Source organism: Ischnura elegans, chromosome 8, assembly GCF_921293095.1.
Source record: "Ischnura elegans chromosome 8, ioIscEleg1.1, whole genome shotgun sequence".
NCBI lineage: Eukaryota > Metazoa > Arthropoda > Insecta > Odonata > Coenagrionidae > Ischnura > Ischnura elegans.
The window spans coordinates 95,203,920-95,221,430 of NC_060253.1; the positions used below are offsets into that span (position 1 = coordinate 95,203,920).

Genomic DNA, 17,511 nt, shown 5'->3' on the forward strand with positions numbered 1-17,511 from the left:
AAGAGGTGAACGCAGATGAATTATAAATAGTTGTCCTGCATGCGTGAGGAAAACCAATTCAATCCATCGTTGGAACTCTAGTTTTTAGGCTACAAATAAAGTAGTTTCAGGAGCAAGTTGATGACACACTCAAAGAAATAGGTGCAAGGAACGTAGCCGGAGGGGGGGGGGGGGAACTTTGGGGGATTCAGCTCCCTCCACCCACAGTAACTTCTTACTTGTAGCAACTACCCGCGATGCACTTGCTGCAGAGATCACTAGCCCAGGGGCATCTGGCACTTCTTTTTTCGATGTAGTTGCATTTCTTGATGCATGCCAATAGCCTACGAAAATTCAGCTGATTTAATGGCATATTTGGTTTTCTGATGTTTGCACGTCAATAGCAAAACACAGTATAGGCAACCCGCACACCACCTAAGCTCCCCCAAGTAAAGTTCCGGCTACATGTCTGATAATCCTTCCAAAATGTAGCGACCTAATTGGCTTTTAAATTTCCTGCAAGTAGGCCATCGAATCAACCGAAGTACTGAGGTAACAACGCAGGATATATCACCCTAGCCTTAGCAAGAGCGACAGTACACAGTGGTCAAGAGATTGCTCTACCCTGGTTGGAGATTGATTCCCTTTTGATATACCTATGCCATAGAATTAGCTGTATTAGATTATCTTATTTCCAGGATTTCAAATTTAGTGTTACCGACAAGAAAATTATCATGTCTCCATAAAGTTAAACTTTCCCTAATTCAAATTTGTGCCAATAAAAAAAATAATACTCACACAATGTAAATCACACTAACATAGATATCTCTTGATCCAACCAAATAATAATGGATAAAGGGTTTAGAGAAGAAGAAAAGTTCATATTCGGTGAACTAAAGGAAGAACATAATAGATCCATCCACAACAGTGAAATTTTTAATTTATAAGATATTATAGATAGCCCTATTAAGTTCAATCATGATTCATAGAAGAAGAAAATACAGAAAAAACATACTCATACAAAGCAGTTAATGAAATAAGGCATAAAAATGGTGCTGCACAAGAAAACTATTTTGGTACACATGTATAAAAGTTGCTAGAAATGATAACTGAACAATCATTTTCTCAGTATGATTGTTCTTAATTTAGTATTCATTTGTAATGAAGACAGTACTTGCATTTGAGGTGAATTACTTGTGGAAAAATGAACCTGGATAACTGCGTACCTCAAACCAATAGGCAGTTGTTTCACAGCCACAAAATAATGACAGACTACTAAAATTGAATGGAATTTGATGAAAAACCAGACCAAACCAATATTCTTCCAAATATGCACTAGTGAATATATTAAAAATAAAATCACCAAGATAAATTTATTTGCCGATTAGGAAAAATTATCATTATTTCCACTCCACACCAAGCAGATAACATACTGTAGGTATGTACTTGTCTGCAGAAAATACTTCCTTACATATTCAACTTCATTGCATCTGACCCAACATCAAGTATAATTACTGCACCAAATACTTTTAAATATTAAAAAATTGACTGACTTGAAGAGATATAAACCATGTACTTATGCAATCTAAAATATTGAGGGTGATACCTTTAGAATATCTCCATCAATGGTAACCTGGAGACTCAAGCTCAGAATAAAACTGCAGTTTTTCGTAAAAATAAGGTATACTGTTTGATACAAAGTTTATAAAACCCTAAACTTTTCCTGTTCTTTAAACTGAGACTACATACTAATGATTGCCATGAAAAAGCTGCAAACGACTGCGTTATCTGTTTCCCTCATCGTAGTTCCTCCACTTACATAGTTATCTCCGTGAAATGACGTAGAAGTTACGTGTGATAACATAGATGTAATATAATTCAAGATCAATATTGTTATCAGCTAGGGCAATCTTAGATCTCTACTTTTGTTAAACCTTATGTGCATGTTTCTTATTTCCACTATTCCATTTTTATGATGAGCTGCAATATTGACAATTTATTTGTTTATCAGAACAACTTGAGTTGATAATATGAATCTCTTTGCAAGGATGAATGATAAAACCTGCTTTGAAGATGAATGACTTCTTCACCTGTATGCATTAGTACTTCAAAAATTCAAAACAAAAAAATCATCGACGCACGAGGTCATTATTAAGTAATCAATTATTGTATTAAACATGTGAAATAATTGCATGCTCCAAGTGAAAGTCCAAAGATGTCAATGTATTATTTTACCTGGGAATTCTAACAACTTTATGTCTTCTCCAGGGTGGAACTTGGTCCTCCTGAGGGCCATTGGCTTTCTATTGCAAATTATATTCGGAGCTTTCCTTCCGTGGCCAACATGAAGTGGTATGGTTATATAAAATTTAGTTGGAATTCAGTAAGTTTCTTAGGATTGTTTAGATACAGTATTCCATTTTAAGGCAGTGATTAGTACATAGCTCTAGATATGGCATAGATGTATCATCAGAGTTCCATAGATATTCCACCTGCCTCAGGTATGAAAATTAGATATTTTCGAAATTTTATAAGAACTATAATAAAATTTAATAGAATAGTAAATGTCAATGGCTAGTAAATAAAAGTGCATATTCTTACATACAATCACTCACGAATTTATGAGGTAATTAGTGCGTCTCAAATACATGTGTACTTGTTCTAAAGTATGAAATGGTGTAGTAATTACTTTCTTGATAAGACAAGTGTTCATTATTGATGTTGCTTTGTTAAAGATTGTATGATTGAAATTTGTTAAAATATCACCAAAAATTTCATGGCCTTTTTCACAAAAAGAAACAATAATTGACTGTGAAGATTGATGTTTGCATGATAAAAACATATGGACAGCCAATATCAATGTGAAGTTGTAGTGATAATTTGTGATATTATTTTCTTTTAGCAAGTTTTCATGGTGACTGGACTAGAGAAGCTTTACAATAGTGTTTTGAGTATTAATGTGGATTATATTGCAGCCTTCAATGTTCAATATTATGCTTGGCCCAGTAGGATATTTGTGATAATGTTGGTCTATTGTTTCCAGCCTGCTACTACACTATACCCCTCAAAATATGCCTAAAAAATGAGATCCCCTGCCACTCAAACTCCTTCAGTCCATTTTCCCATGTCCATTCTTTGCCCAACACTCACCCCTAGAAACAAAAAAAAATACCCTTGCAACTTTTTTGATTGTCTCGAGGGCCCACAAAAATTAAGTCGCACCCATTTCTTCTACTTCTTTCTCTCTCTCTCCCCGTCTCTTCTTCCTTCTCCTTCCAGCTCCACTCCTACCTCCAGATAAGAACAACGAGTGAGCTAGTCCACAGGTCAGTCAGCTCCAAGGACAGAGAGAAAGAGAAAGAGAGAGACATGTTTCTCAGTAGCTTTTTGAATAGATATGCACGGGTTATGCATTTAGTTCTTTGCAAGGCCCTGCTGAGCCACTTTCAAAATCCCTGATTCCCTAACTATGCTATGCAAACTCTTCTTTTGAACTGCTAGTCCCCAGCCATGCATACTGTCTCAAATGCTTCCCCTACTTCTTCTACCCATCAGCATCCAGGGCTGGTTATAAATCAATTAGCAAGGAAATGAGACAGCTATCGTAGTTCAGCTCAAGAATTTGACAAGAGAGCATAAAAAATGAGGAATGGTGAACAAATTAAGTGCAGGTACACACAAAAAAGACTAGACTTCAAAAGTTACAGGAAAACTTAATGTATAAATATTTCCAGACACATATCAAGTATTACAACTAACCCTTAGGAGAAGTGTGATATCATAACACCTGCATGACATTTTAATACCACAATGATAACATAATGCAACAACATTGGTTGGTTAAATGCACTCATTTTTGTAACCTGTGACTAATTACAATAATAGTCATATTGAGCTTAAATAGCAATTTGCAAAAGTTGCCGGGGTATATACAATGCAAGTAGAGTAAATCAGATAATAATTTCCTGTTGATTTTATAATCATTTCTCGTATAGGTTTTCACAGTCTAAAAAGTTAGTGGCTCAGTCTTTATGTTGAGAAACTTCAATTTATTTTCAAATACTGTCCCACACAAGTAGTATATCCTGTGTTGAGTTCATGTTCGTATCTGACCAAGATTCCCCCTGTCGAAACAATTAGTGGCCCAGTTATTTATGTAGAGAAAAGTCAATGAATTTTCAAATAATGTCCGGCACTAGTGTAATTCAATACAAGGAGGGAGTGGAAATGGATTACATCACCTTAAAGGACCTTGGGTACCCACTTGCCCAATAAAACTAACTGAAAAGACAATTTTAGCTCCATCAGATCCTGAATGTTCACAATTGCCACCAACAGTGTCGACCACTAACAACCAGCCCTGCCAATGCCTCCGGGACCAGTCCCAACCACAATATCTATCCCTCCTGGCCAAGATCAACTTTCTGAAGGAGAGAGCCAGAAAAGTGCACAATGGTTGATGGAGTGCCAAGATGCATGTACCAGCAATTCCTCTGATGATGCCGAGTCTTTTTTTTTATTTGATAATGATCCCAGCCTTTTTAGATGCATGTGCTCGTCTCCTCGGCGGGGAAACAAAAAGGCTAAGGAAGCTCATAACCATGAATGATGTATGAAGAGATTTTTTTTTTGTTTTGTGCAGCATTGAAATAGAGCTCAATTTTTTTAGAAATTTCTTATGTCCTTTTTGTCTTGTGGTAGATATTTTATTAAAACTTCTATTTCGCCAAGGCAGAGTTACGACGATGCAAGCATGACCGATCTGTAAATTATAGTGACATGATCTATTTTAAATTATGATATGCAACTGCTTCCTCTTTTGCTCTTATGAACATTTCTTGCCGCTGCTATTGTTGGTCTTGGTAAACATCTGTAACCACATACTCCATCAATATTCCTGTTTTAATTGATTCCAAAATAATTAAATCAAACTTTTGAGCAAATTACTATATTAATCATATTTTTCTTTTTCATTTTACTATAGGCTACGTCACTTTTTAAAAATCACGTTGTTACTGCATGCCAGCAACACTTATTATGCCCTTCATTAAGTTAATTAGCGCCAATTAGCGCTCATTACCATGAACATGTTCTAAATCACTGCCTTCATCTTTATGTAGGAAGTAAAAAAATGCTTCAATTACCAAATCCTTCAAATCTTAACTATGAAACCGAAACCAAATCATATCTCTCATAAATTGAAATAAATGCACACCTATATGATTGGCCAGTAGCTACAATGTAGGCATTTCTTTCGTGTTTAACACTCAGAGGACGAGAATTTCTTACAACCTACAGTTAGATCATGCAGGATAAATCAGACCATGATAGAGGGGTAATAACTTGTTGTTAATTATAATACTACGACAAATACACATTTTTGTTGAACCAAAGAAATGTGACCATTATTCTGATATGGGCAACCTGCAAATCAAGAGAGGCAATCACGTTTATCAACAATTAGCATTTAAATGGAATAAAAAGTTTCAAAAATAGATCTGCATGTATTCTTTATAGTTATTTGATCAGTAAATAAATACCTAGAAGAAAATGGAGAGAAATAGACTTTCTGAACTCAATGAGAGGTTATGACCCATCACGTCCTCTTAATGTAAATTTACTATCCTATTTTAGCAAGACATTGAGAAATACATCGTGTCAAAGTTGAGATTTTTTATGACTTACATTCTAACTTCATTATAAATCACTGACTCTATCAATATCATCTCAGAAATCATTAATTGCCTAAAACCATAAGTGTTAAATATGTTCTTATCCACGAGGAGCAAAATAGCAGTTCTCTTCACAAAAATTCTTTGATGTCACATATGCATTTCTCATTACATTTAACTGTCCAAATAGGATCATTCATGGAAGCACTTTCTTGTTCATCTTAAGGTGTACATACACTACCCTTATCATCACTATTTTACTTTTCCTTACTCATTAAAAATCAAATTCTATCCCATATCTGCACTACTTTTCTATGCAAAAATACCTCATCTGCATAAATTTATACCTTTTGACAGTAGAAAAAGGACCATCAAATAGCCCATGGAACAATAACAATGACCACGAAGTTATGTATCTTCAAATTGTTTATGGGTGGGAGAAAGTACATGAAATCATAAATCTTCAAAATGAAAGCTATATATCCTTTGCAATGTCATATGAGAGTTACAGATGAGATGTCAGCTCCGTAATGGATAACTTTGCCATTGCTTCCTTTCAAGAAAAAATTCTATTTTATCAACTTAAGTCTAAGGTAATATGAATGATTACTCATTACTCAGAAAAACTATGAAGTAAAGGGTTTTGTAGAGTTGCTCTTAGCTCACTAATTCAATTTAAAATTCAATGTCTCATCCACTTTACTATATTTTAATTTCATTCAAGTTCCTCAAGTATCATCACACCGTTTAAAAAATATTTCCAAAGAAATGAAATGCATTTAAAGTAAACCACAAATTACATTTTTATGATCCACAATATTCTACCAATCACTAGCAATAATGAAAAATCACTGTCAAGCAGGAAAAAGCACCATATTGAAAACTACTGGAATTTCACATCCTTTCCTTAATCTTGCACTTATTCATTCCCATTCATGCTAAGTACCTATTATTGTAATAAACAATACAATTTTGTAACAATAACTACTTATGCAACCATGGTCTCTCACAAGTTCAAATAATTATTTTATTAACATAATGTTTAATTATGCACTACATGCATGATTACATGACTAATTTTGCATTTATTTCATAGGAACTATTTGCCTTTATACACCATAGAATGTTTGTTTGAGAAATGCTGTAGATTTATCATCCACATTTGCAAAGGTGGATTTCAATAAAAACAGTGAAATCTGAATGAGGAAGAGTATGAAGGCAAATTTGTTTCTTGTCTAAACCTACATCAGATGAAATTAAGCTAAAAAGTATTGAAAATGAACGTGCATTCCCAAGTAACAAATACCCTAAGCTAATGCTTTGCTGTGGAAAGAAGCCTGCAGTAGTTTACTGGTACTTACATAATTGCTTGAATCATCTTTTTCTTAACATTACTTCACTGAAATTTCACACATCAATGATTAGAGAGAGTGATTTGTTAAACCTCATTTATGCCTTGCCTAGAAATAACAATATTATTAGCCTAAAATAAGTTTGAATCATGCTCTTACATTCATGGTAACTACTAGATGCCCACCAGACTGACACAAAAAAAAATTCTCCAAAATTAACAACCTTGTCAAAATTTCCAATTCAAGGGAGGAATCAGTTGCAACACGTAGGTGAAGGAGGTAGCATCATAAGTCATCTCCCTTCCTACCCCCTCACTCTCCACCCCCACCACCCCCTTCATCGCTCTCTCGCCACAAAACACATAAACCATAAACCCCTCCCCTCGACCCATCCTCTGCCACCCTCCCCATCTCACGTGATCCTTACAGGTGCTGCTGGGGCCAATCCTGGAGGTGAGAGGGGGTTGAACCCAACTGCTTCGCTAACGGCCTCGGCCACAGCAGCCGGCGTGGCTGGCATGGCTGGGATGGCGGGGGCGGCGGTGGCCGCTGGAGCCGGAGGGGGCACAGGCGGCATGATGGGTGGAGGGAGGGGGGCTAGTGGTGGGGCATCGGTGACAATCCGCCCCACCCCTGCATCTGCTGCAGCCACCGTCACTCCCACGACAACCGTGGTTGCGGCCACTCCATCGGCGTCATCTCCGCCAGCAGTCACGACCCCACGGACAAGGAGGCGAGAGAAAAAGCAAGAGCAAAAGGAGGAGGAGGAGGACGAGGAAGACGATGCGGACGATGATGATGATGGCACAAGAACACATCTGCTCAACCTCGCGAGGAAACAGAGGCAGCAACAACAGAAGCAGCAGAAGGCACAACAGAAGCAGACCCAAGAGACACAGACAATGGTGACTGGGAATGGGAGTTCTCCCATGGCTAGGTCGCCACCAGGAATCCAGACTCCGGTAAGTAGCAAACTAAAGTCAGTACATTTTACTTGATGTTCTTGAAGCAATGTGAGGCATGTCAAATCTCTAAAAGTTCACTTGAATATAATTGATGATGATGATGATGATGATGGATGTGAAATGGGTATAATTATGTGGTGAGCATCAAAATGGAGGCTACTCTATGGCGTTTAAACTAGAAATGTGTATCTTATGTTCTTATACAGGCTTGAATCTCAGCACTCAAGTACATGGTGTCATGTAGTATTGTGGATAACTATTAGATGCTAATGCTTAATGCCTTCAAGTTCCTTGGCTGGATTTTCCAAATATCGCCTATTTTGCATTAATGTCACCAGTGTGTGTCTAAAAATTTATGTATTTCATTCATTCCATATGTCATGTTCAATATATATACATATATTTCTGTCCACTAATCTGTAATAGCAATTGAAATATTGGAAACGCATCATATGGTACCTTTATATATAAATAATCTTCAACAAAATGAGGTAAATTCTATTCAATACTGCTGTCATACCACAACTACAAAGCATTATGTATGATGTTTGCATTTAACTCACAGCTAACACGTTCTATCCTTTCTTGGCAAACATATTTCTTTGACACTTAAATGAAAATAAATAAATAATACTTGTTATTTTAAACCAGAGGGAAACCAGTGCTAACTGAAGCATGGTGCTAACCCTGTTATATATTAATGATAATGAGTATCAAATTCAGAGAAATCATCCTTTTTGCAATTGTTGTTTACATTCACCCCAAAATTTCAAGAAAATTGTAACCTAGCTTCCAAAAAACTTTTGAAGCTCTTATTTATCTCCATGCCACAATGAGTGGAAATTATTAATGATGATAATCTTGTTTTCAAAAATTACTGTCCACAGGATATATAATATGGACCTTAAGATGGAAAAGGCTTTTTACAAAATTACTTAATCAGAATATCCCTATACTTAGCTAGACTATACCAATTTCTATGGTCACTTCCAATTAACTGTGAAATAAATGATGAATTTGTTGCTATTATCCGTAGGCTTAAAAAATAAATACCAACAATTCACATAGCAGGAAGATGTGATTTAGTCTTTCATGATCGATTCTAGGCAAACAATCTCTAGCGCTCATTATTTCATTGGATTGGTTGAGTCCTTCCTTGCATACCAGAATTACCAGATTTGAGTAATTCTCTCATTCACCCTCATCCCCTCAGTCAGGCAAGATTGTTCATAATTACATATTATAATAAAAATCAAACAAAAGTAGGTAATTGAAAGTGTGACGCCTTATTGTAGGAGATCACTGTGAAGCATCAAAACTCTGAACTGGTTAATTTATGTACGTTCCATCACTTAAGTGAGCGGAAAATTAATTTTTTTTCTATTCCATAGTGAATACACATCTTGGGTTAGCATAAGGAGGTTTATCCACATTCTTGTTAGTTTCTAGCCAAGGATATTCAGGGGTGAATTGAGTCTGTAAACAAATTCTAAGGTGAACTGAATGTCTGTCAATGAGAGTAGTGTGTAACTAGTGAATCAAACACCTCTCAATTTGCATTGTGTAAATATATTAATTGCTAGAGAAAAGCTAATTTAAAAATCAATGAGAAAATATAGGGATACGTAAATCTACGCAAATACTTTTGATTAATTTGCAAATTAATTTATGCATAATTATGCGTTTTCTATGCGTATAAACTCTCTCAAACCTCGGAATTCTAAGAAATTATATTAAAGAAAACCTGCAATAAAATATTATACAAAAAGCTACTTCTATGAAATTTCTTATCATCACTCCAGCTGTTCATGACGATGATATTAATACATATTTTCATTAGCACAGGATGAGGTAGCCTTCAAATTTTGCAAAAATAATAACTTTATAAGAAAGATTATGTAGCATTAGAACAATGGAAATCTCCAAAATTGTAGCAGTCTAATATAGCTACAATAAAATGCGGAATTAATAGTTCTGACCAACAACATTTTATGAAGAAAATGGAACTTTTTTCAACAAAATTAAATTCTGTTGAAATTATCATGTTTATATTGGAAGGCTACTAATGATGTGAAAGAAAATAATGGTATTAGATGAGTATTAGTGTATCTCCCATCATACTTTTACTCTCCCAGAAAGAGCAACCAACATTATATTTACTACTGGGTGGTGCAATGTTGAAAGCTGGAGTTCACAATTGTTTGCTATGCAGCAAAAGGCCTTGCACTCCAAGACAAAAATTTAACAATGTGATGAATATCTTTGCTATACTGCATTAGTAGGAATTCGTCATAGCCTTTGGCCACAAATTATGTTTCTGAGAAGTCCAGTCCATCATAGGTGATTTAACCCAATTCATTTGGTACATGCTACATGACGTGTACCATGCAGCAATCATCATTCCAAAACATATCCTCACAATCCCAGCAGACTTGGCTTCTTATGTTTTATTTTGCCTTTTACTTTAATCATCGTGTATTATTTCATTCTTTTTTCATAGTTGCCTGCTTTTAATCTCCTTAATACTTAAATTAATTGTGTTTTGCCATTTTTAAAATCCAAAGCTTTGTAATAGATGCATAACTTGCAATAACTTAAACTTATTTTTTAATAAACTTGTCCTATATTTTTCTGCCAAGCACACTAATTCAATTACAGAGAGGTTGACAATGAACTTCAAAAGTTAATATTGTAATAATGTATACATTATAATGTATAAATTATAATTCATTTATAAATGAATTAGAGAATAAACTCAATGAAAAAGATAAAATTTAAGATTTCTCGAGGACAATAAGTAATCCAACATTTGAAACTAATACAATAATGTATTGTTTAACGTAACATATTAAAATCCTTCATCCTTGACAATGAATGACATTTTAAAAATGAAGGGAAAGTGCTCTGAGAATTTTACATTTCATGAAGTCAACCATTTTTTTTTAATAATCCATCATAACAATTGATAACCTGCGTCTACAATTCATGGATGCTAAATTCAATCGTAAAAATGACTATAAAATATAAAAATTACCAATAACATATCACATTGTGAATACCTTATACTTTAATTGGTCTGTGCATTTTTAACTCCTAAAATAGTCTTTTAGAATTTAACTATTCAAAGATTCTTTTAAAAGGAAGTATAAAATTAATACTATTTTTAATAAACTTGCAAATATAAAAATACAACTTATTAAAGAAAATGTTTTGTTGAAACATTACATTTTAATATTATCCACTGTATTAATATCAATCCTATTCTAATGGAATGAAACCATACTTTCTCATTTCAATGTCTGTGACAAGTCTGCATATTCCAAGTCAAAGTCAAATGTGGTAAGTTAATCTGTTAACTCCACCTTATCGAGAAATTTGTTACTTAGATAAGTGTGGCAATTGTAATATCATGACAACTTTTAGAAATAACTGAAATAATTTAATTTATTTATGACTATATATCATTCCAGGAAGCCAGTTGGCTCAATCTCATCATCGTTTACTTTAAAATAATTCTTACTCCAAATTGCAGTTTTTTCTCTAGTGGAAAGAAATTTGAAAGAGCCACATTAATAAAAAATTGACCTTCCAATTATATTTTTATCTAAATATTCCCACCACAGCATGAAGTAAATCCTTACATCTGTTTTTTTATTATTGACATGAAGCGACAACATCTTCAGCAAATCCTCTTCTCAGCCATCAGTAACTTCAATAATCTTCCTAAAGTTTTCTTACTTTAAATAAAAACCCTCTTCTATCTACACACATCTATTTCTTCTCTTTGTAGGAGGACAGCAAAAAAGACAAGAAAAGTGAGAAAAGTGACGAATTGCCTAGTGAGTTCGAATGTTGCTTTTGCACCTCGAAGGTAGTATTGCGTCTTTATTCCCTCTTTCCGATTTGTAGCCCTAGAAAGTTAATCTGTCACTGTAAATTAGTAGTGTGAAAAGAGTAGTGCGATTTCTTTGCCCGTAGTGCTGATTGTGCTCTCTGGCTGTTAAAAAGGATGAAAGCACCACCCAAAGTTCACTCTGCTTTATGAGCATTAAGGGTACAAGAGCCATAACCACTCATCCACTGAGATATCTTTTTTTGGAAAAGCCACTATTGACTTAATTCAGCATGATTTGTTTCTTAATTCATCTAATAACTATCTTGTCACTATCCCTTTTCCTATCAAATATGATGGCACTTCACATACTAGTAATAAACTATTAGCAACGAATACTGCAGTTAATTTCAACTTACATTCTTTACCCAGTTTAAATGCTTCATTGCTCCCAGTTCTCATATGCCCATTCAAGATAACATTATTGCTTACGCGATCTACATATCAGAAAAATGGAGGGTTAGTACCTCATCAAAACCAGTGCATAATGTACAAAGGCACTGATGTATGATAACTCTTTTCAAAATAAAGGTTTGAAAGATATCTGTGACAGTCCTAAATATATTTATGAATAGAAGTGCAATAACAATAAAATTTTACCCATCTACTGCCTGTATTAACCCTCGAAGCAAGAGATTACATGACACAACTATCATGATTACCAATTAAGGATTAAGTAAGAGTTGGTGACTCATACTGATGGCACACATTGCTATTTCAATTTTTTCCAGAATATCCATTTTATTGACTTCAACTTTCAGGTCTCAAAAGCAATTATAGTGCTCTTTAACTCCAAACTTATTGTACTAGCATATATTTACACACATACAACAGTAGTATTTGTAAATTACATGAAAAACCTCTGCTAGATAGTAAATAAAAAATTATAATACATGGTAGTTAATAAGCCATCTATCTGATTTGACTCTCCCTTTTGAGTAGAAAATGTGATTTTCAGAGGTTAATAGTCCCTTACATTTGAATAATAAAACAGTTGATAACAGATAGTTAGAAAGAGTGCAAAAACATGCTTTTACCATACCTAAAAGCATTACAGTGAATTCATTGGTCACATCCTGTGATGTTAAAAGAACTTCTCATAATTGTTGCAAATATAAGTTCCAGAACACACATAGTCTTCAGACTGCTTTGTGCCAGCTTGATTTAAAGCTACTTTATGATGCAAGAAATATTTTTCCAACTTTATACACATTAGCATATTATCATCAATAACATTCTCCTTCATTCCCTAAGTTATACACGACCCTCGTGCCAATCCACATTCTCTTGTACCCGCAAACTGCTCCCAGCAGCCAAAATTACACTTACTGGAGCCATACTGCCTTAGATTTTTTCCAGTTTTTAATAATTTTTAAGAATGCAGTTTTTGAACTTGTTACTTATTAGGTAGGCTTAAACCATATTAGCATGTTTATTTACGTACAGCAATTAAGCACCATCATCAAAGTGACCTCTTTATCTGCACGATACTTGTGGCTCCAATGGTTTACTTCCTTGCACTAATCAAATAAAGAATGCTTTGGTTCACTTTTTTACCTTGATTGACAAATGAATTCTCAGAAAATCTGCAGTAAAAAGCTTGGAGTCAATTATCTTCCCTTTTGAAGAGAGGATTGTGTGTCGAGGATGAACATTCATATCATAAATGAAACATCCACCATTTGCTTTTCCCTACTCATATATTAAATCACTCATGTAAATTATTCACAGATTTTATGTTTTAGAATTAAAGATGTCTATATATTTAGGATATAATAACTAATTGTTTTGGGGTGATATCTCAGACGATAAAAAGCTTGTAACATTTTTTTCAGTACGCTAATTTATATTTTTCATAATTGTAAAACACCACTGCTAGCATTACTTTCTCTAGATTAAACATTGAACTCATAACTACATGAGACTGTATTATACTGCATTATCAAAATCGAGATTTCTGCCCCTCATTTTCACACCCAGACCTTTGATAACTATAGATTTATCGTCTCAGGGGAAGATTCAATATTTTATATTAGACAAGAATTTCGGTAACCTCATATTTTATTTCAGGAAAAATGACCACTCACAAAATACATTTGCTGCTTAAAATAAGATTTATGCATGTTTCAAATGCATGAGTGCTTTTTTGGAGAATGTAGTCTGCATACTGCTTGCTAACATTTTGGAATGGTAGCTATTCCTCATAATAATGATCAATGAATTTGAATGCTTATATTGGCTAATGAATTTACAAAAAAAATAATACTTTAATATGTCATCTAAAAATTAGTATCTTCCTGTTCTATCATCCATAACCTATTCAATCTCCTCTCTATATGAATTTTAAAGCCTTGTTGTTATTGTCCATTTCTCTCAACTATCTTAATCAAGTTCTTGGACAAAAGTAGGGATGGTGTTAAATACATTGAGCAGAGAAACATGATATCCATTACATATTAGTAGCATTTATCAACATAAACAGAGAGATAATTATGTACATAACTGTGGTAGATTTCTTATTTTTATGAAGAATACTATTTTTTTAAATTCACCTTACACTTTCTTACACCATTTTGAGGATTTTCAGAAAAAACAAACTTTATATTACAGCAGGTAAGCAAATTTTGTAACTCAAGCTTATCAGGTTGCATGATTAGCAATATCTAAAATTCTTAACGTCTTACCTCATTAATGCAAGATAGTTTACAAAGTGTTGTGAAATTACTTAGTTTTTCCCTATCAAACTGTAATTTTTCAATTAACACAATCCCTTGTGATAGGCCATTACACTAATGCTTTAAAATAAAAAAGGAAGCTTTGCTTTTATGGAGTTATGGAGTACAAATTTACATTTTTAACCACAGACAGTAAAACTTGAATGTGTGAGCAGTTAAGGCAGTTATCCAATTTTGAAAATACTTAGACATCTTTAAGTTAGTGACCAAAACATTGAAACATGACTAATTAAATTAATTAAAAACAGGAATTTCAGCTTTTAGGTGAGTTACCAACAGGTATTAGAAAAAGGTGTAACTCATGCCTCATGAATGAAAGCGAGAACTTGGAAAATTCTAAATTGAATCATTCCATTTGCAAAATTCCCAATGGATCTTCATGTTTTTTGTATTTAATTCGTCTGTTAGTCATTAATATCTCTAAATTTTATTTTTGAAACCTAAAAATAGACATTTTCTGTCCATTTACAGTAATAATTTAGATGACCGCAATAAAATGTGGAAACCTATGGTTTTTTTGCGTTATTCATTTTTTATTATATCGAGACAATAAGTTAACTTGTACAAAGGATGTTAAATTGAACTTGTAAATAGGCATGATGGCAAATATCTAGTTCTTTCTTTGAAATATGTTCATCAAATTCACAGAATATTTTTCTTGCTAGAGAAATGTTGTTCACATAATGCCCTCATCAATTGATGCATCATTAATATTTATCACTCACTGAGTGATTCAACTCAAAGGTTGGTTTTAGATAGATGAGAGTATACCTCACTTAGGACTTAGCTACAGGCAAATGATTCAGCCTCATTCACGTGAAGAAGTCCATTATTTTCCCAGGACCACTTCCTGCATCTCAATTTTTGATAGAGGTGCACAAAAGTTAACCTCAGACATGAACTAAGGGACAGCACCCTAATTATCTACACACTAGGCCACTATGCTCCCATATAGTTATTTAATCATTATCTTTGTGAGGCACTTTAAGTAGGTATTTAGTTAATAACTTAAAAGTGAAAATCTTGTCGAAAAACAACATTCCCACAACAACTAATATGACCAGCAAACTTTAACAATACCATTTCTGCCAATTTTTTTATATAAATTGTAACTGAAATACCTGGCTTCCAGATTGGGAGTTCTTTTAGATTGGGTGAATACTACATATTCCCGATTAATCTTATACTCCCATTAAATTCTTGTACTGATAAGTTCCATGTTCTCAAAGATGCATGTATAAATATTCATGTCCTTCTGAGCTTGAAAGAAGTTTCATCCTGAAGCTTTTTCTGAGTCAGATTCCATTAATTAATAATAAGAATTGTGAAAATATTTGAAAGACTTTGAATGACCAAGAGGAAAAGAGGAATAACGACTTATCAGTTGCGACTAAAGAAAATAAAGAGTCAAGTTTAGAATGAATCAGAAGAAAAGAAAGGAATAAAAACATATTTACAAGGAAAAAAATATTTTAGAAATACCAGTAATATATGCTACCAACTGCCCAAATGAGAAGTAAAAGGATAGAATTAATCACACATAATCAGGAAGCAACTTTGGCTCAGTCTGCAGTGAGCCCTACCTTTGCCTTTCCAAGCCAACCTTAGGATTGACTTGCATCTCAACTATACCATTTTTCTGAACTGATGGCGGCTGACCGTGAGCGTGCTCGAAACCCACCCACTCTTCTAGCCAATCACAGAAGAGCGACAGGAGAGAGTGTAGAAGAGCCTGCAGTCTCTCCCCGAACTCCGTGCAGTGCATATTGCTCTCCAGCTAGCAGTGTTGCCAAGCCGAATCTTTGGAGATCGCACAGTGCTCGTTCTGCCACCCCCGAAAGTACCGTTATTCCCAAGGCTGGCAACGCCGATCAGCCATATGGAGGGGAGCGGAGGGGAAAAGGGAAGGGGATGGAGGGGAATGGAGAGGTGGAAGGGGCAGCACTTCTCATTGGCTAGTTTCTATTTTCCACCCAGCCGCCGTCAGTTCGGAAAAATGGTATAGGAATTCCAACCTGACATTGTCATTCATGCTTCTTGAAAGAGAAGAAAGGCTCGGTCAAGGGTTTCTTGATTTTAGGTTTAACATAAAACTCACCTCACAGAGATAGTCCTCTGGTACATGAAGTAGTGGATGCTTACATTCAGAGTCAAAACGGGAGCATTAGGAAATTTCTATGATTATGTCATTGTCTATCATCCATATTTCTGTGGCCATCAAAATATTTTACGATCTGGGCAAACAGTTAGACAGAATGGCTGCCTACTTCACCCACCACTGTACACCAGCTTTCTCTGCAAAATGAAACGAAATTGATACGTCTTAGATGTTTTTGTACTCTGTTTGCAGGAGGTGGTAGGTCCTAAAATATGCTTATGTAAGCTTTCAATTAGCGTGAATTATAAGTGCATCATGCAAGATGCATTGTGAAATGTTTATTTCGAGGTCAAATACTATGTGGCACAAGGCATGTGATGAGAGTAAATGGCAGGAGTTGAAACTGGTGTTTTAGGGCTATCTTAACAGCATTATGAGGGCAAATATTGGATTTAAAGGTGATGATGCAATCAGTGGAGGCAGAGCTCCTTTATGTTGTTTTCATATTTTTACTCACACGAAAGAGGATGGAATTTCAAATATTCACTCACTTTATCCTACCACTTTCATAGCATTAAATGACTTTTTCAACCTCATTTCACATAGATGGCTGCAGTAGGTTCCCCAAAAATTGTAGAATTTTTGCTCAGGTTCACCTCAAATGGATACTCTTATACTTTTAAAGTCACACTTAATTTCAGACAGACATGACATTTTTATGCGCCTTTAAAAAGCAATAAATTCCCTCATAAAATAGAATAAACTTCCTCATAATTTTGTAAATGTGTGGTTAAAACTAATGAAAAATGTTGGTGACT

General features: G+C 34.5%; 1 protein-coding gene across 3 annotated transcripts in view; it reads left to right on the top strand.

Annotated features, from left to right (window-relative positions):
* Window positions 1–17,511, top strand: part of LOC124163949 — a 250,680-nt gene that overhangs the window by 220,887 nt on the left and 12,282 nt on the right. The window contains exons 5-7 of one of the 3 annotated variants that reach the window (XM_046541072.1): window positions 7,433–7,965; window positions 11,278–11,307; window positions 11,759–11,839. In XM_046541072.1, coding sequence (XP_046397028.1) covers window positions 7,433–7,965; window positions 11,278–11,307; window positions 11,759–11,839 — 644 coding nt within the window. The remainder of the gene's footprint in view (window positions 1–7,432; window positions 7,966–11,277; window positions 11,308–11,758; window positions 11,840–17,511) is intronic. The other 2 variants (XM_046541073.1, XM_046541074.1) reach the window with 2 other exon arrangements.